This window comes from Piliocolobus tephrosceles, chromosome 21, assembly GCF_002776525.5.
Source record: "Piliocolobus tephrosceles isolate RC106 chromosome 21, ASM277652v3, whole genome shotgun sequence".
NCBI lineage: Eukaryota > Metazoa > Chordata > Mammalia > Primates > Cercopithecidae > Piliocolobus > Piliocolobus tephrosceles.
In genome coordinates this window covers 5,593,345-5,613,001 of record NC_045454.1, presented here as the reverse complement: position 1 = coordinate 5,613,001, position 19,657 = coordinate 5,593,345, and the positions used below count along the sequence as shown (strand labels likewise).

At 45.0% G+C, this 19,657-nt stretch overlaps 1 protein-coding gene across 3 annotated transcripts; it reads right to left on the bottom strand.

Moving 5' to 3' along the window:
- Positions 1-1,077: 1,077 nt before the first annotated feature.
- Positions 1,078-17,336, bottom strand: LOC111528926 (zinc finger protein 468-like). 3 transcript variants are annotated; one of them, XM_026448819.1, is made up of 5 exons: positions 17,284-17,336; positions 15,592-15,728; positions 13,728-13,815; positions 10,986-11,112; positions 1,078-3,532 (listed from the first exon to the last, which is right to left on the bottom strand). In XM_026448819.1, exons 3-5 carry the CDS (start codon positions 13,740-13,742, stop codon positions 1,257-1,259), a joined length of 2,418 nt encoding a protein of 805 aa, XP_026304604.1. In that variant the 5' UTR covers positions 13,743-13,815; positions 15,592-15,728; positions 17,284-17,336; the 3' UTR covers positions 1,078-1,256. The 3 variants fall into 3 exon arrangements, with proteins under 3 accessions (XP_026304604.1, XP_031790649.1, XP_031790650.1); XM_031934789.1 differs by having other exon boundaries at positions 15,592-15,725; positions 17,284-17,317; XM_031934790.1 differs by lacking the exon at positions 15,592-15,728 and having other exon boundaries at positions 17,284-17,318.
- Between the last annotated feature and the right edge of the window lie 2,321 nt (positions 17,337-19,657).

Here is a 19,657-nt window from a genome sequence, read left to right as displayed (position 1 = left end):
ATAAACATAAAATTTGAGAAGTTTGTACCTTAAAATCTACAAACATTGATCAGAATGATTAAAAACATGTATAGATATACAACCCTTATTGATTGGAAAAATTAATATTCCTGAATGATTATATAACTGAATGTTATTTAGATTCAACACAATACTCATGAAAATCCCTATAACTTTTTGTTAAAGAAACCAAAAACAGGCCAGGAACGGTGGCTCACGCTTGTAATCTCAGCAATTTGGGAGGTGGAGGCGGGTGGATCATCAGGTTAGATGATCAAGACCATCCTAGCTAACATGGTGAAACCCAGTCTCTAGTAAAAATAAAAAAAAGTACCCAGGTATGGTGGCACACAACTTTAGTCCTACCTACTCTGGAGACTGAGGCAGGAGAATCACTTGAACCTGGGAGGCGGAAGTTCCAGTGAGCTGAGATCATGCCAACGCACTCCAGCCAGGGTGACAGAGCAAGACTCCATTAAAAAAAAAAAAAAAAGGGAAAGAAAAGCAAAGATAGGCTGAAAAAAGTGGTGCACGTCTCTTGGCCAGGCTGTTCTCAAACTCCTGACCTCCAGTGAGTTACCTGTCTTGGCCTCTCAAAGTGCTGGGATTACAGGCAAAAGGTTTCTCTTCAGCATGAGTTTGCTGATGAACCACAATATATGAACGATGTCTGAAAAATTTGCCACATTTATTACACTTGTAAGATCTCTCTTCATTACGGATTCTCCAAAGATTTGCAATGATTATAGCATTACTGAAAACTTTGTGACAATCATTACATTAGTCAAGTTTCCCTATACCATGGATTACTTGATGGTGAATAAGTCGTGACTACACACTAAAGGCTCTGCCACATTCATTGCACTTGTAAGGTTTTCTTTTTTTTTTTTTTTTTTTTTGAGACGGAGTCTCACTCTGCCACCCAGGCTGGAGTGCAGTGGCCGGATCTCAGCTCACTGCAAGCTCCAACTCCCGGGTTCACGCCATTCTCCTGCCTCAGCCTCCCGAGTAGCTGGGACTACAGGCGCCCGCCATGTCGCCCGGCTAGTTTTTTGTATTTTTAGTAGAGACGGGGTTTCGCCATGTTAGCCAGGATGGTCTCGATCTCCTGACCTCGTGATCCACCCGTCTCGGCCTCCCAAAGTGCTGGGATTACAGGCTTGAGCCACCGCGCCCGGCCCGCACTTGTAAGGTTTTCTAGTGTGTTTTGCCAGGTGTGAATCACTCCCAAAAGTCTTGTCCCAAACCTTACATTTCTATGGTTTCTTTCCAGAATGAATTCTCCTATGTCTTTCAAGCTGTGATTTGCAACTGAAAACTTTGTCACATTCTTCACATTTGAAAAATGTCTCTGCAGTATGAAGTCTATGATGACTTGCAAGGTGTGATTGTTGATTAAAATCCATGCCACATTCATTACACTTGTAAGGTTTCTCTCCAGTATGAAGTCTATGATGGTGTAGAAGAAATGACATCTGATTGAAGGTCTTGCCACACTCATTACGCTTGTAAAATTTCTTTCCAGTATGAACTCTCTGATGTTGTGCAAGATGTCCTTGTTGATTAAAACCCTTGCCACATTCATTACACTTGTAAGGTTTCTCTCCAGTATGAATTGCCTTATGAATTACAAGGCCTGAATTTCTAGTGAAGGTCTTGCCACACTCATTACACTTGTAAGGTTTCTCTCCAGTATGATATCTACGATGGCTTACAAGGGATAATATCCGATGGAAGGTCTTGCCACACTCATTACACTTGTAAGGTTTCTCTCCAGTATGAACTCTCTGATGTTGTGCCAGGTGTGAATCACTCCAGAAAGCCTTGTCACAAACCTTACAATAGTATGGTTTCTCTCCAGTATGAATCCTCCTATGTCTTTCCAGGTGTGATTTGCAAATGAAAACTTTCTCACATTCTTCACATTTGTAACATTTATGAGGTTTCTCTCCAGTATGACGTTTATGATGACATGCAAGGTTTGCTTTTATACTAAAAACCTTGCCACATTCGTTACATGCGTAAGGTTTCTCTCCAGTGTGAACTCTCTGATGTTGTGCGAGGTGCGAATCCCTTTGGAAAGCCTTGTCACAAACCTTACATTTATATGGTTTCTCTCCAGTATGAATCTTCCTATGTCTTTCGAGGTGTGATTTGCGACTGAAAACTTTGTCACATTCTTCACATTTGTAAGGTTTCTCTCCAGTATGAACTCTAAGATGTCCTGCAAGGTTTGATTGTTGATTAAAACACTTGCCACATTCATTACACTTGTAAGGTTTCTCTCCAGTGTGAATTATACTATGTATTGCCAAGTATGAATTACACGCAAAAGCCTTGTCACAAACCTTACATTTGTATGGTTTCTCTCCAGTATGAATTCTCCTATGTCTTTCAAGGTGTGATTTGCGACTGAAAACTCTGTCACATTCTTCACATTCAAAAGGTTTCTCTCCAGTATGAAGTCTACGATGGCGTGCAAGGGTTGAGCGTTGTTTGAAAAACTTGCCACATTCAATACACTTGTAAGGTTTCTCTCCAGTGTGAATTGTAGTATGTATTGCCAGGTATGAATTACACACGAAAGCCTTATCACAAACCTTACATTTGTATGGTTTTTCTCCAGTATGCATCTTCCTATGTCTTTCAAGATATGATTTGTGACTGAAAAGTTTGTCACATTCTTCACATTTGTAAGATTTATCTCCCGTATGAATCCTCTTGTGTCTTTCAAGGTGTGATTTGCGACTGAAAACTTTGTCACATTCTTCACATTCATAAGGTTTCTCTCCAGTATGAAGTGCTTTGTGAATGAAGAGGGATGAATTGTGACTGAAGGTCTTGCCGCATTCATTACACTTGTAAGGTTTCTCACCAATGTGACATCTACTATGGCATGCAAGGTATCGCTTCTGATTAAAGAGCTTGCCACATACATCACATTTATATTGTTTCTCTCCTAAATGGATTATCTGATGTTTTTTAAAGAGTGAGCTACAATTGAAGGCTTTGCTGCTCTCAACATATTGGAAAGATTTTTCTCTCATGTTTACATTCCGTTTTTTTCTGAGTAATGAAGAATGAAGGGAATTATTCCCATACTTATTAGAAATGTGGGTTTTGGGCCTAAAAGAAATTCTTTGGGATGTTGAAACTGAGGAAGCATTGTTGATAGACTTCTCCACTTGATTATCAATTTTCCCTTTGGGCTGAAATATACACAGTTCAGGAAGATGCAAATGAAAGCTTGATCCAACCTGATCTTTAATAGACTTGTTTCCAGCAAGCATTTGATCACATCGGTCTGTACTACCTGTCAACTTTTTCATTTCTGTCATGGGTGCTTCATGGTCATTTGTTTCATCTTCCGGCCACTGAAAAACAAAGTCATGAATATCTGTTGCAATTTCCTGGAAGCAACATTCTCTAATGTGATGACTTGCTTGTCTTTGCAATGTCCCTTTGTGGATCACTTCTGTATTGCCTTGCCCTGTTGATGACAATGTCTTCATCACGCATTTGGAAGAGATATCTGCAAAATATAAACACCAATAGGTTTCCAATTAAGTACAGATGGTATATAATACTGAAATATGTCACTATGACACAAAAAACAATACTTATTTTAAACTTCCTGAACTTGAGCTTCAAAGTTTAGGAACACAAAAGGAGTAAGATTCTTTAATAAATAAAGGGTGATTCCATGTTCTTCAAATCATTTCTATGGAAGCCATTTCCAATATTATTATTATTATTATTATTATTATTTTTTTTTTTTTTTTGAGACGGAGTCTCGCTGTGTTGCCCAGGCTGGAGTGCAGTGGCCGGATCTCAGCTCACTGCAAGCTCCGCCTCCCGGGTTTACGCCATTCTCCTGCCTCAGCCTCCCAAGTAGCTGGGACTACAGGTGCCCGCCACCTCGCCCGGCTAGTTTTTTGTATTTTTTAGTAGAGACGGGGTTTCACCGTGTTAGCCAGGATGGTCTCCATCTCCTGACCTCGTGATCCGCCCGTCTTGGCCTCCCAAAGTGCTGGGATTACAGGCTTGAGCCACCGCACCCGGCCTTCCAATATTATTGACAAAACACTGATAGGCCACAAACATGCATAAGCTTAAAGTAAGGCGTGTTTTTCCACTGACACTCTAAAGTGTATCACGCTGTGCAAAAAGCATATCAGTGTCACATCAAAAAAGAAAAATATACATTCTTCATATTTACAGCATATTTAGTATATACAAATAACTGCTAAAAAACCAGACAATATACTATATTGGTAAATAATTCACAACAAGTTGTTGTAAGGATAGTCAAGATCAATGGAAATTCTATATTGTCAAACAATCGTGGCATTGACAAAATAACAAAAGATTACAAAAATTAGCCAGGTATGGTGGCCCACACCTGTATTCCCAGCTTCTCCGGAGTCTGAGGTACAAGAATCGCGTTAAGCCAAGATGCAGCCGGGCGCGGTGGCTCAAGCCTGTAATCCCAGCACTTTGGGAGGCCGAGAGGGGCGGATCACGAGGTCAGGAGATCGAGACCATCCTGGCTAACACGGTGAAACCCCGTCTCTACTAAAAAATACAAAAAACTAGCCGGGCGAGGTGGCGGGCGCCTGTAGTCCCAGCTACTCGGAGGCTGAGGCAGGAGAATGGCATAAACCCAGGAGGCGGAGCTTGCAGTGGGCTGAGAACCGTCCACTGCACTCCAGCCCGGGCAACAGAGCGAGACTCCGTCTCAAAAAAAAAAAAAAAAGCCAAGATGCAAAGGTTGCAGTGAGCCAACATCACACACTGCACTCCAGCCTGGGTGTCAAAGGGAGACTCCATCCCAAAAAGCAAACAAAGGCAGGGGGTGGTGCCTCACACCTGTAATCCCAGTACTTTGGGAGGCCTAGGCAGGCGGATCACCTCAAGTCAGGCGTTAAACCAGCCTGGCCAACATGACAAAACCCCATCTCTACTAAAAATACAAAAACTAGCTGGTCATGGTCCCAGGTGCCTGTAATCCTAGGTACTTGGGAGGCTAAGACAGGATAATCACTTGAACTTAAGAGACAAAGATTGTGGTGAGCTGAGATCATGCCACTGCACTCCATCCTGGGCGACAGAGTAAGAATCCGTCTCAAAAAAAATAAAATGTTAATACCATATTTTTCTGAATAACTGTTACAAAATTAACTATATCCATGAGTAACAGGCATGTTGTGACTTTTTTTTTTTAGTTTTTAGTATTTTTATTTTTTTGAGATGGAGTCTCACTGTCACCCAGGCTGGAGATCTTGGCTTACTGCAATCTCTGCCTCCTGGGTTCAAGTGAGTCTCTTGCCTCAGCCTCCTGAGCACGTGGGATTACAGGCACTTGCCACCATGCCCCTCGCCTAATTTTTTTTTTTTTTTTTGAGGCAGAGTCTTGCTCTGTTGCCCAGACTGGAGTGCAGTGGCGTGATCTTGGCTCACTGCAAGCTCCGCCTCCCAGGTTCACGCCATTCTCCCACCTCAGCCTCCCAAGCAGCCAGGACTACAGGTGCCTGCCACCATACCTGGCTAATTTCTTATATTTTTAGTAGAGATGGGGTTTCACCGTGTAAGCAAGGATGGTCTCGATCTCCTGACCTGTGATCCACCCACCCTGGCATCCCAAAGTGTTGGGATTACAGGTGTGAGCTACCATGCCCAGCCCACTAATTTTTGTATTTTTAGTAGAGATGGGGTTTCACCATGTTGGCCAGGCTGGTCTCAAACTCCTGACCTCAGGTGATCCACATGTCTTGGCTTCCCAAAGTCCTGGGATTAGAGGCATGAGCCACTGTACCTAGCGCCACTTGGTGACATTAACGAGTACCGTGTGTCAGTTATATTGCATACCACATACCAAAATGTCACTTGTAAAATCATAAAAATCAATTAATCAAATATTGCAACCCATTATGAAACAAGCAAGAAAATAACAAGTAGATTTATAAGGCTGAAGAATTCTAAACAATGCCCTCTTAAGAAAAAAGCCAAAACTTGTACTTACCACCAGTACACAACGTAAGACCTGAAATACATGTTAAGATCACTACCTTCTGATATATGAGGTCAAGAAAATACACAGCATTATAAAGAATAAGAATTGACTAACGACCGGGTGCTGTGACACATACCAGTAATCTTAGAACTTTGGCAGGCTGAGGCAGGTGAATCATGAGGTCAGGAGTTAAGACCAGCCTGGACAACAAGGTGAAAGCCCATCTCTACTAAAAATACAAAAAAAATTAGCTGGCCATGGTGGCAGGTGCCTGTAATCCCAGCTACTTGGGAGTCTGAGGCAGTAATCGTTTATCGTTTGAACCCAGGAGGTGGAGGTTGCAGTGAGCCAAGATCATGCCACTGTACTCCAGCCTGGATGACAGGATGATATTCCTTCTCAAAAAAATAAAATAAGATAACTACTTTTCAAATAAGCTTCGGTAGATTTGGTATTCTCTAATAGGATGTTCCTGCAGATGCAGACCTTGAGAGAACTGAGTCATGGGTGTTGACTACTTGTGAATAGGACCAGTGCATTTAAAGAGCTCATTGCCTGTTCCTCTTTCCACCGTATTAAAACACAGGAGGAAGATGGCTGGGCTAAACCATGAAGAAGGCTCTCACCAGGAACTAATTTGGCTGGCACCTCGCTCTTGAATTTCCCACTTTCCAAATTCATGAGAAATAAATGTCTGTGTCTTAAGCCTCCCAGTTTAAGCTATTTCCCTTTTTGTTTGTTTTTCAGATCGAGTCATGCTCTATCACCCAGGCTGGAGTATAGTGGCACGATTCTGCTACCTCAAGTGATTCTTCCTCTTCAGTCTAGAGTTTCCCTTTGTCACCCAGGCTTGACTGCAGTGGCGTGATCTCAGCTCATTGTAACCTGCATCTCCCAGGTTCAAGTGATTCTCCTGCCTCAGCCGCCCAAGTAGCTGGGATTACAGGTATACACCACTATGCACAGCTGATTTTTGTAGTTTTAATAGAGATGGGGTTTCACCATGTTGGCCAAGCTTGTCTTGAACTCCTGACCTCAAGTGATCAACCCATCTTGGCCTCCCAAATTGCTGGGATTACAGGTGTGAGCCACTGTGCCTGGCCCATTTTTGGCATTTAGTACATTCGAGGTTTCACCATGTTGGTCAGACTGTTCTCAAACTCCTGACCTCAAGCGATCTACTGTTTCTGACAGGACAGTGAAATGACAGAGACAGGAGGAGGGACTTCTCATCATCGACATCACTGAAGGTGACAAATCTTATTAAACAAAGGCAATTAAGAGTACTGTAAAACTTGCAATACTTGAAACCATCTACTAGCACTAACATGTTTTAAAAACGTTGAGACAGGCCGGGTGCCATGACTCATGCCAGTGATCCCAGCATTTTGGGAGGCTAAGGCTGGAGGATCACAAGGTCAGGAGATCTAGACCATCCTGGCTAACAAGGTAAAACCCTGTCTCTACTAAAAAAATACAAAAAAATTATCCCAGGATGTTGGCATTCGCCTGTAGTCCCAGCTACTTGGGAGGCTGAGGCAGGAGAATCGCTTGAACCGGGGAAGTGGAGGTTGCAGTGAGCCTAGATGACACCACCGCACTTTAGCCTGGGTGACAGACTAAGACTCCACCTCAAAGATAAAAAAAAAAAAAAAGAAATGAAAGAAGGCTAAAGAGTAACTCCAACCCACAAACATATATAAAGTTCTCCAGTAAAGGTAAATTAAAAAAAAAAAAAGGGGAGGCCAGGCATGGTGGTTCACACCTGTAATCCCAGCATTTTGGGAGGACAAGTCAAGTGGATCACCTGAGGTCAGTTCAAGACCAGCCTGGTGAACAAGCAGAAACCCTGTCTCTACTAAAAGTACAAAATTAGCTGGGTGTGGTGGCGCATGCCTGTAATTCCAGCTACTCAGGAGGCTGAGGCAGGAGAATGGGTTGAACCCAGGAGTCAGAGGTTGTGGTGAGCCAAGATCACAGCACTGCACTTCAGCCTGAGTGACAAGAGCAAAACTCTGTCTCATAAATACATAACTGATTAATAAAAGGACAGATACAGAAACTGGCATAAGTGTCCCTTTTCTTCATAACTAAACTTTTTTCATATCCTTTAAAATAAAAAGGTGTGAAAAAATACTGTACATATATGTTAACGGATATTCAACATACACAGAAATAACTGACATAAATAAAAAAAAAAAAGTCCTGGCGTGGTGGTTCACGCCTGTAATCCCAGCACTTTGGGAAGCAGAGGCGGGTGGATCACAAGGTCAGGAGATTGAGACCATCCCCACTAACACAGTGAAACTCCATCTCTACTAAAAATACAAAAACTTAGCCGGGCGTGGGCAGGCACCTGTAGTCCTAGCTACTTGGGAGACTGAGGCAGGAGAATGGCGTGAACCCAGGAGGTGGAGCTTGTAGTGAGCCAAGATTGCACCACTGCACTCCAGTCTGGGCGACAGAGCGAGACTCCATCTCAAAAAATAATAATAAAACTAAAAAATAACAATAAAAAGTTCTACCGGAGAAGAAGTAGTTTTTGCAGGGTATAGATTTATTTATCTATTTATTTATTTTGAGGTGGAGTCTCACTCTGAATCCCCTGATGGAGTGTAATGGTGCAATTGTGGCTCACTGCAACCTCTGCCTCATGGGTTCAAGCAACTATCCTGCCTCAAGCAACTCTCCTGTCTCCGCCTCCTGAGTAGTCGGGATTACAACCACCCACCACTGTACCTGGCTAATTTTTGTAATTTTGGTAGAGATGAAGTTTTGACATATTAGCCAGTATGGTTTTGAACTCCTGACCTCAGGTGATCTGCCCACTTCGTCCTCCCAAAGTGCTGGGAAAATAGGTGTGAGCCACTGTACATGTCCAGGTTATGGAAATTTTAAGTTTCATTATTATGCTATATTTTAAGATGTTTAAGATACCTGCAACAACAACCTCTGCCCAAATATCTATACAACACACTTCACTTCTGCATACTGAAAGGAATGAATACTAACGTGGTTGTTATATTCACCCTGGAATCATGCTTCAACCACTTACATGTTTACTAAGAACTAAAAGACAAAACTATTTAAAATAATAATGATTGGGCATGACGGCTCATGCCTGTAATCCCAGCACTTTGGGAAGCCGAGGCAGGTGGATCACTCGAGATGAGGAGTTTGAGACCAGCCTGGCCAACACGGTGAAACCCCATCTCTACTAAAAACACAAAAATTAGCCGGGCATGGTGATGAGCACCTGCAGTTCCAGCTACTCAGGAAGCTGGGCCACAAGAAACATTTGAGCCCAGGAGGTGGAGGCTGCATTTAGACAGGATTCCACCACTGCACTGTATCTTGGGTGACAGAGTAAGATTCTGTCATTAAAAAAAAAAAAAAGGCCGGGCGCGGTGGCTCACGCCTGTAATCCCAGCACTTTGGGAGGCCCAGGTGGAAGGATCACCAGGCCAGCAGATGGAGACCACCCGGCTAACATGATGAAACCCCATCTCTACTAAAAATACAAAAACTTAGCCAGGTCTATTGGTGGGTGCCTGTAATCCCAGTTACTCAGGAGGCTGGGGCAGCAGGAGAATGGCATGAACCTGGGAGGAGGAGCTTGTAGTGAGCCGAGATCGGGCCACTCACTCCAGCCTGGGAGATGGAGCGAGACTCCTTCTAAGAAAGAAAGAGAGGAAAGGGAAGAAAAAGGGGAAGGGAAGGGAAGAAAAAGGGGAAGGGAAGAAAAAGGGGGAGGGAAGGGAAGAGAAAGGGGAAGGGAAGGGAAGAAAAAGGGGAAGGTAAGGGAAGAGAAAGGGGAGGGTAAGGGAAGAAAAAGGGGAGGGTAAGGGAAGAAAAAGGGGAAGGGAAGGGAAGGGAAGGGAAGGGAAGGGAAGGGAAGGGAAGGGAAGGAAAACAGCAGAAGGACAAGTGAGGGCAAAGAAAGATGTCCTGTCAGAGATGTAAGGATTTAAACTTTCCTTTTCCCACAGAATTCTCCCACTTGCAGAGGGTTTCCCCACACACTATTGGAAGGTGGAGCTTCCACTCTGCCCATCTGAGCGCTTACTGCCTTTACACCTGTAATACATTCCCACCCAGCTGGATGTTTTTGCTATTTTCACTTCACTCTCCAGGGTCCAGGACTCTTTCCCTTGCTCCGATGTGGAGACTCCTGTTTAACAGGCTTAACAGGTCAGAGACTCCTGCTTATAAAAAGAAACGACCATGACGTGCTGCAGCTTTTCTGGAGTCCCAGCCCTATGTTTCTGTAGGAAAGAAGACATTGCAGATGATCTAGGAAAAGATTTTACAAATTCCTCCTCTGACTGACTCCTTCTGAATGCTCGGGGAGCCTTGTAATATGTAATATGTGGACATGGAGCTGTCTTCCAAAAACTACTGAATCAAAAGCACAGGAGAAGCAGACAGGAAACTGGATATGTTTAAAGTCTACTGTAAGGTTTTATTTTGGTTTTTGTTTCTTTAAGAAAGTCTTGCTCTGTTGCCCAGGCTGGAGTGCAGTGGTGTGTTCTCTGCTCACTGCAACCTTGACCTCCTGGCTTCAAGTCATTTTCTTTCCTCAGCCTTTCTAGGAGCTGGGATTACATGTATGTGCCACGATGACTGGCTAATTTTTGTATTTTCAGTAGAGACGGGGTTTCTCCATCTTGGCCAGGCTGGTCTCGAACTCCTGACCTGTAGTGATCCACATGCCTCGGCCGCCCAAAGTGCCAGCCTTCCCTAAGCTTTTATGCCTACTTTAGTCCTGGAAACCTCACTGAGGTATCATGAAGAATGCAGAAGATCTAAACAAATGGGACACTGAAAGTCCACATGCTACATCATGAAGCTTTTCATTTCAAAATCAATACGGCTCCCATTTTAGTCAAGCAAGGATGCGACTCCCAAGAGGCAACAAGAGAAAATACAAAGATACACAAGGGCACATCCACAGGAGGGAAGTTATCCTCACCCAGGGAGACCAGGTTCCTATAATTCTCCAGCATCACGTCTCTGTACAGAGTCCTCTGAGCAGGGTCCAGGCATTTCCACTCCTCCTGGGAGAATTCTATGGCCACATCCCTGAATGTCAGTAGACCCTGAAATGAAAACACATTTTAAGGAAATGGCTATGGGAGGAGTTCTTATCTTTATAGAAAATGAGAAGAGAAGACAAGGGAAAGCATGGATTTAGTTGTAGTGAAGGTTCTGACAAATTCGAGTAAGGGATTTTTCACCACATGATGTCTTTATTACACTTTGAGAAGACATCAAGACACTCTCTCAGTATGAATTTCTTATGTTTGTGAAAAACACAAGAAATAAATAAAAAATCAACATAGGGTTCCTTTTATAGAAATGTTTGAAACTTTTATTGACACACCAAGTGACATTCATTATGTAGATGAGAGAGCACAACTGATATCTTCGAAGATGACAACATCCACAGTAAAATTTAGGCCGGGCGCAGTGACACATGCCTGTAATCCCAGCACAGAACTGACAATAGGGCTCCCCAGTGAGGTTGGAAAGAGAGTGGAGGACGTCATAGGGAAAGGAGATGCTCTATGGCCAAGGACCTAAGCTGCAGCTTTGCTTGGGGTGTCACCAAAAAACAAATATATACATCATGTGATGTATAAATATAACTACATATATTTAATAATAATTGGTGGGGCTGGGCATGGTGGCTCATGCCTGTAACCCCAGCACTCTGTGAGGCTGAAGCAGGTGGATCACCTGAGGTCAGGAGTTCAAGACCAGCATGGCCAAAATGGTGAAACACTGTCTCACCTAAACATACAAAAAAATTACCCAGGGGTGATGGCACTTGACTATAATCCCAGCTACTCAGGAGGCCAAAACAGAAGAATTGCTTGAACATGGAAGGCAGAGGTTGCAGTGATCCAAGTTCGTGCCACTGCACTCCAGCTTGGGAAACCAAGAATTTGCCTCAAAAAGAAAAAAAAAAAAAAAAAAGCTGGGTGAGGTGGCTCATGCCTGTAATTTCAACACTTTGGGAGGGTGAAGTGGGTAGATCATGAGGTTAGGAAATTGAGACCATCCTGGCTAACAAGGTGAAACCACATCTCTACTGAAAATACCAAAAAATTATCCTGGCGAGGTGGAACTTGCCTGTATTCCCAGCTACTTGGGAGGCTGAGGCAGGAGAATTGCTTGAACCAGGAAAGCAGAGGTTGCAGTGAGCTGAGATCACAACACTGCACTCCAGTAAGACGCCGTCTCAAAAAAAAAAAAAAAAATTAACCAGGCATGGTGGTACCCACATGTGGTCCCAGCTACCTCAGAGGCCGAGGCTGGGGGATGGCTTGAGCCTGAAGGTGGAGGTTGCAGTGAGCTAAGATCGTGCCACTGCACTCCAGCCTGGGCAACAGAGTGAGACCTTATCTCAAAAGAAAATAAAACAGACGAAAACAGAATTACTCAAAGTATGAAAATCTACTTTGTATATAAACCTACACAGACTCACAAGAAATGAGATGTTAATAAAAAGGGTTGTCATTTTCCCCAGATTTTCAAAATATATATGTGTCAGTTTATATGTATTTATATATATATATATAGATGTGTGTATATGTGTATATATATATTTATACATGTAAAGGTTTTAAAAATGTAAAAAGTAGCAATATTTGGCCAAGCACAGTAATCCCAGCATTTTGGGAGAATGAGGCAGGTGGATTGCCTGAGGTAGGGAGTTCGAGACTAGCCTGGCCAGCATGGTGAAACCACGTATCTCCTAAAAATACAAAAAAAATTAGCCGGGTATGGTGGCCCACACCTATAAACCCAGCTACTAGGTTGGCTGAGGCAGGAGAATCGCTTCAATCTGCGAGGCAGAGGTTGCAGTAAGTTGAGATCATGCCACTGCACTGCAGCCTGGGCAACAGAGCAAGACTCTGTTTCAGAAGAAATAATAATAATAATACATGGAATGAGAATACGGCTTTATCCTCTAGGATAAAAAAGAAATATTCTACTCCCATATTTGAGAAAAATTGTAACCATTTTTATAAAAAACACCTGTTTCACAAGCCTCTCCATAGTAACACCACAGTTTTCATGAGCTAAATGTGCTAAGAATGGTTTAATGAATCTCCTGCTATTATTTATGTTGATTTCATATTCTTAAAATAATGAAGGAATCATTCATGTACTATTCATGCCTATGTATGAACCTTCCATTCTAATTAATACGATTTTTGGAGTCAGAAACACAGTAACTCACTCAATTACCTAAAAATGTAGTATAAAATCAGAGAGAAAAGATTTTCCCTTGTTGGTCTTCTTTTCTAGAATTTACCACGTTCTTTGTGCACATTAATAGGTGACTTCCACTGGCAGCTGCTCTAATCCTGGTCCACAGAGAGCTGACAGAGCATCCAGATGTGGCTCCTGAACAATCCCTGCTGCCCAACAGCACTGACACCACGGGACCCTCATCCCGTCTCCATCCATGTCTGGTGTGAGCCCTTCCCAGGCCCAAGCCCAGTGCCGCCTCTTCCCAAGTTCATGTCACTGGGTCACGAGAGACAGAATCTAAGCGAGATGAGAGGGACTGAGGGAAGGCACGGGTGAGTGTGAGCAAACCTGTCAGGCAGGATGCTTCAGACTCAGAGAAGATTCCCAACTCCAAGCCCCAGCATTTTTGAAAGGAAAGAGACAGAACAATCCACCGAGAATATCATCTCACCTGAGGAGGAGCCATCCCTGACTCCTTTGCTTTCCTCTTCCTCTTCCAGGTTTCTTCCTCATGGACCAAGAGTCTTCAGAAGTCAATCCTGAATGTTAACAATATGTTGTTTATTGCTTACAACCAACACACCCACTCCCTGAAGCACAACGCCACATACAAAGGAGACCTCACCCTGAGGAAATACGGTCCCCTCTGCTGCCCACTGCACCAGGAACAAAAAATTCCTACAGGAAAACTCCCCTCCTGGAGAAGCCCACACACACACACACACACACACACACACACACACACACACACACTGCAGCAGTGGGGAGCTGGGCTGGGATGAGCTCCTCTTCAGGAAAACGGTACCAAAAATACAAAAACTTAGCCAGGTATGGTGGTGCACGTCTGTGTGTCTGTGGTCCCAGCTATTTAGGAAGCTGAGGTGGAAAAATAACTTGAGCTCAGGTGTTCCAGACGAGCCTGGCCAGCATGGTGAACCCCTGTCTCTACTAAAAATACAAAAATTGGGTTGGGCGCCATGGCTCATGCCTGTAATACTAGCACTCTGAAAGGCTGAGGTGGGTGGATTACTTGAGGTCAGGAGTTCGAGACAAGCCTGGCCAACATGATGAAACCCCGTCTCTACTAAAAATACAAAAAGTAGCCAGGCTTGGTGGGCATCTGTAATCCCAGTTACATGGGAGGCTGAGGTAGGAAAATCACCTGAACCTGAGGAATGGAGTTCGTAGTGAGCCGAGAACGCGCCATTGCACTCCTGCCTGGGTGACAGAGTAAGACTCAAAAATAAAATAAAATACAATACAAATACAATAATTAGCCGGGTGTGGAGGCACACACCTGCCATCTCAGCTACTTGGGAGGCTGAGGCACAAGAATCAGTTGAACCCAGGAGACAGAGGTTGCAGTGAGCCAAGATCACAAGACTGCACTCACAGCCTGGAGGACAGAGTGAGACTCTGTTTGAAAAATAAAAAAATAAAATAAAAACAAAAAGGCGCATTTCTGATGAGATTGACACAGAGATAAGAAAATCTCAGTAATGTGATAGAGACTGACGGGCAGAGGGAACTTCAGATGGGGGTGGGAGGCCATGGGAGGCATCTCTGAGCCTAGACCTGAAGGAGAAAGGGACAGGGCCATCTTCATTTAGAAACATAGAATAAGAGCAGGGACAGTGACCTGGGACACGAAGGGTTTTGGAGTTTGGGAAAAGAGAAAAGCAAATGTGACGGGGCAGAGGGAGTCAGGAGATGAAGGCAAGCTCCCAGCAGGAGGCTGGACACTGGCAGGGGCCCTGGACACAGGGCTGTGGAGCCACAGTGAGGAGCTGGGCTTTTGTCCTGGGGAACCCGGGAAGCCGGTGGAGGGTTCCCTGCCAGGGACTGACATGACCTGCTTTAGATGTAGCTGTGATATCCTCATACAGACAAAGGCTCCGAAGATGCTCTCTGTTTCTGAGGGTATAACTCTGTTTCTTCCATTCTTCTGCTTTTTTTTTTTTTTTTCTTTTAGGGGTACTGCATCTTATTGAAAATTCTAATTACAACTGGGCACTCCCGTCTCCCAGAAGAAAAGCCACACCCAGACCCGCACTCTATTTTGCCAATGATTTCAGGGGTCAGGGTCACTCCTGGTTAACCTCCCGTTGAGCTTTTCTGGTCTAGCCCTTCATCACCGAGCTGCAGGGAGGCTCACAGGGGACAGAGCGGGGAAACATTTTCACCAAGTTACCCTGAGAAGGTCTGAGATGAGTGAGAAGATGTGCCTGAATTCTTACATGGGGCCTGGAAGGGCTAATGGGACGGATTGGTCTTATCATTCCATCCTTAAAATTGGAGAAACATCTTTCACATACCTGGGCTAAAGATTCTTTTGAAATGTTCTGATGCAATTGACTCCCAACATTGAATTCTTCCTTACAAGAAAATCTCAGTAACATTTATAAAATGCAGAAGTGTTCATCCTGGCTGACGCAGTGAAACTCCGTCTCTACTAAAAATAGAAAAAATTAGCCAGGCGTGGTGGTGGGCGCCTGTAGTCCCAGCTACTCGGGGGGCTGAGGCAGGAGAATGGTGTGAACCCGGGGGGCAGAGCTTGCAGTGAGCGGAGATTGCTCCACTGCACTCCAGCCTGGGCGACAGAGCAAGACTACATCTCAAAAAAATTTTAAAAATTAGAAAAAAGAACTAAGACATAAGCAAATTTCTTCAATCAAGAATATGTGGGTGGACAGCTGCCATCACCTGTAATTCCAGCACTCTGGGAGGTCAAGGTGGGTGGATCACCTGAGGTCAGGAGTTCGAGACCAGCTTGGCCAACATGGTGAAACCCTGTCTCTACTAAAATACAAAAATTACCCAGACTCCATCCTCACAACTTATTTAACTTCTTGTTGCTCCTTTGCTCCGTCTCCCCAATCTTTCGATCATCCTCAACCTCCATAGATTTCCACCTCTTCTCCCATCTCGGTGCCTCCTCTGCTCTCCCTGTTAAATTCTCTCTTCCCTGTTGTAACCCCGTGGCCCCTCTCTGGCACCCCAGATCCCCACGGGTCCTCCCTGCTGTGGTTCTCCTGCTGTTCTTTCTGCCACCAGCACCACTCTGCTCTGTTTGCCCTGGCTCCAAATCCCTCCTGCTCTTCCTCACTCTGATGAGCCTCCACATTTCTGCCCCTCTCCGTACCTTGCTGTCTGTCCTTCATTTCTCTGTACATCTAGCTTTTCTCTACATTTCTCCAGCTGCTTTTCTCCTCATGCTTTCTTATCTTTTCTTTTTCAATTTTGCTGTCTCTTCACAAATCCCTCACCATCCTCTACTTTGCCATCTGTTTTGTGTCTTTCTCATTCTTCTTCTCTGTCTCAGGTTTTCTACTGCTCTCTCAGTCCCTCTCTCTGTCTCCTGATTCCTTTGGCCCACACAATCACACAGGGTTTGGAGTAAGACGCCTGCATCCCGGAGAAGCTCATTTTGCAAGGGCTGGAGCTGGGCAGGCGAGAACACCCCGTGTCACAGTACAGGCACCGGGCACCTCCCCAACGCGGGCTCAGAGAAAGCGGTGACTGTGGAGGCGACACCTGGGGAGCAGCAGGGCCCAGCATGAGGAGGGAGGTGGGGGACGACGACACCTTCGGACAAGGGTGGGATCCGCAGGATCAGGCAGAGAGCGCGGCCTCCCAGGGATTGGGGTCGGCGCTGTGCTCCAGGGACCGATGAGGGTGAGTCTGGGAGGCACGCAGGGTGGGAATCTACCTCTCGGGGTGAGGACTTTAAAAAAGCGCAGTGCGGAAGGTGTCAAAAAACGGTTTTGAGCAGGAAAACTACGTGACAGGAAGTGTATACATTGCCCTATAGCAGAAAGACCGGTAAGGGGACCACCCTTAGGGCGACCTTAAACCAAAAACAAGCGGCTTCCGGATTCCCAGGAGAACGTCTGCCTTTGCTCTGGGTGAAGGAAGAAGGGGTAGAACTTCCAGGTCTACGGGGACCCCACGTTCCAGGTGCCGGGACGGGGGAGAGCTGACTTAATACAACACAGAACAAAACTCACCGCGGCGGCCTGACTTTCACTCCACGTGATCTGCTTCCTGGTCTGCGTGAATCTGTGCGCGCCGGACAGAAACCAGGCCTGGGTGGAGCCAACGAGGAGGTGGGCGGGGCCTGGGCGAGGTAGGGGCGGGGCACAAGGCGGAGAGACCTTGCCCTTTACTACCCACAGAGTACCGGACCGGAGAGGGACCCCTGCCTCTCTCAGCCTCTATCCCAGCGCCTGTTCTCCGGGTTTTGGAGGTGAGAGCGGCCAGGAAGGCTGAAGCGTGGTTCCAAAGCCCTGGAATTGTCTGGAAAAAGGATGCAAACTAGAACGTAAAATTCAAAGCCCTGCCTGGTCGAAACGTACATTTTCATGCTGAGGGCCCACAGAACAGAATAGAAGTCCTCTCCCTTTCTATTCTCCATTCACCCTGGAGGCAGAGTCCACCCTGTGCTCAGCTTCAGATACTTCCCTAGGGCCTTTGCCTGGGGTGTGGGAGGGAGTGCTCAGGCCAGGGAGGAGTGAGGTCACCACCTGCTGCTTAAACACAGCGAGAATGTGGGAGCAGAGGTGGGAACCTGCAGGGGCCATTGAAAACAATATGCTAAGAATAGATAAGGCTCAAGGACGGTATCTCTAGCTAGTTGCACTTTTAATGAACTCCAATAGTCAAGGACACTATCTCTAGTTGAACTTTTAATGAACTCTAGTAGGCGCCAAGAAGGCGGACAAATAAGAAAAAGCTTAGAGACAAGGAACTAAGCAGAAGGTTACATCTGGGTGCAGAAAGTTTGTTTTGCATTGTGTTATTTCTGCTGACGTGGGGTTTATGGAGTATAAATAAAGTGAGGCGGAGGCTCTAGGCGCCGCCGCCATGTTCTCTGTTTGTCTTTGTCACTTGTGTCTGTTCATTCTCCGCTGTCCTCAGTGTGGCCCCCAATAGGAACCTGAGGTCCCAGCTACTCAGGAAGCAGCGGTGGGAGGATTGCTCAGCCTGGGGGTTCAGGAATAGCCTGGGAGACAAAGTAACACCCCCTCCCGCGGGGCTCCATTCCTCGTCTTTTTTTTTTTTTTTTTTTTGAGACGGAGTTTTGCTCTTTTTGCCCAGACTGGAGTGCAATGGCGCGATCTCAGCTCACTGCAACCTCCACCTCCCAGGTTCGAGCAATTCTCCTGCCTCAGCCTCCCTAGTAATTGGGATTACAGCTGCCTGTCACCATGCCCGGCTAATTTTTTGTATTTTTAGTAGATACGGGGTTTCACCATATTGGCCAGGATTGTCTCGATCTCTTGACCTCGTGATCCACCCGCCTCAGCCTGCCAAAGTGCTGGGATTACAGGCATAAGCCACCGCACCCGGCCTTTTTTTTTTTTTTAACCTTTTAAAATAAAATGTTGCTTTTGTGAGATAGGGATACATTACTCTTTTCCATGTGAATATCCAGTTAGTTGTGCCAGCACATTTGTAATACAGATCTATTACTAAGGAGGGCAGGTGACCTTAAGTTGTAAGTTCAAGACCAGCCTGACCAATATGGAGAAACCTCGTCTCTCCTATAAATACAAAAATTAGCCTGGCGTGGTGGCGTGCGCCTATATTCCCAGCTATTTGGGAGTCTGAGGGAAAAGAATCGTTTGAGCCCGGGAAATGGAGGTTGCAGTGAGCCAAGATTGCACCATTACACTCCAGCCTGGGCAACAAGAGTGAAACTCCGTCTCAAAAAGAAACAAATAATAATAATAATAATAATAATAATAGTAAATACAGCTGGACACAGTGGCTCACACCTGAGCAAGACTCCGTCTCAAAAAACAAAACAAACAAAAAGCAAGCTACCAGTTACACAGTAGGGCATCCTCAAAAATGAAGGGAACACCTACTCTTTAAGTTTTTCTTACATAGGCGCTTAGGTAAAAACTAAGCTATGTCTACCTGCCAGTGGACTGACAGTGTTACAAAACTTATTCCTTTGTCAATTTAAGGCTATTCTTGGTCGGTCGCGGTGACTCACACCTGTAATCTCAGCACTTTGGAAGGCCGAGGCAGGGGGATCACCTGAGGTCAGGAGTTTGAGACCACTTTTGCCAACATGGTGAAACCTCATCTCTACTGAAAATGCAACAGTGAGCCGGGCATGGTGGCACACGATTGTAATCCTAGCTTCTCAGGATGCTGAGGCAGGAGACTCTTTTGAACCCAGAAGGTGGAGGTTGCAGTAAGCCGAGAATGTGCCATTGCATTCCAGCCTGGATGACAAGAGTGAAACTACATTAAAAAGGAAAAAAAGAAAAGAAAAGCTATCCTTGGTATTTTAGTGTGGCAGTAGTTGAAAGCATGACTGTAATTATCTTAGAAGCATACATTGTCATGGGATATTAGATCATGTGGACA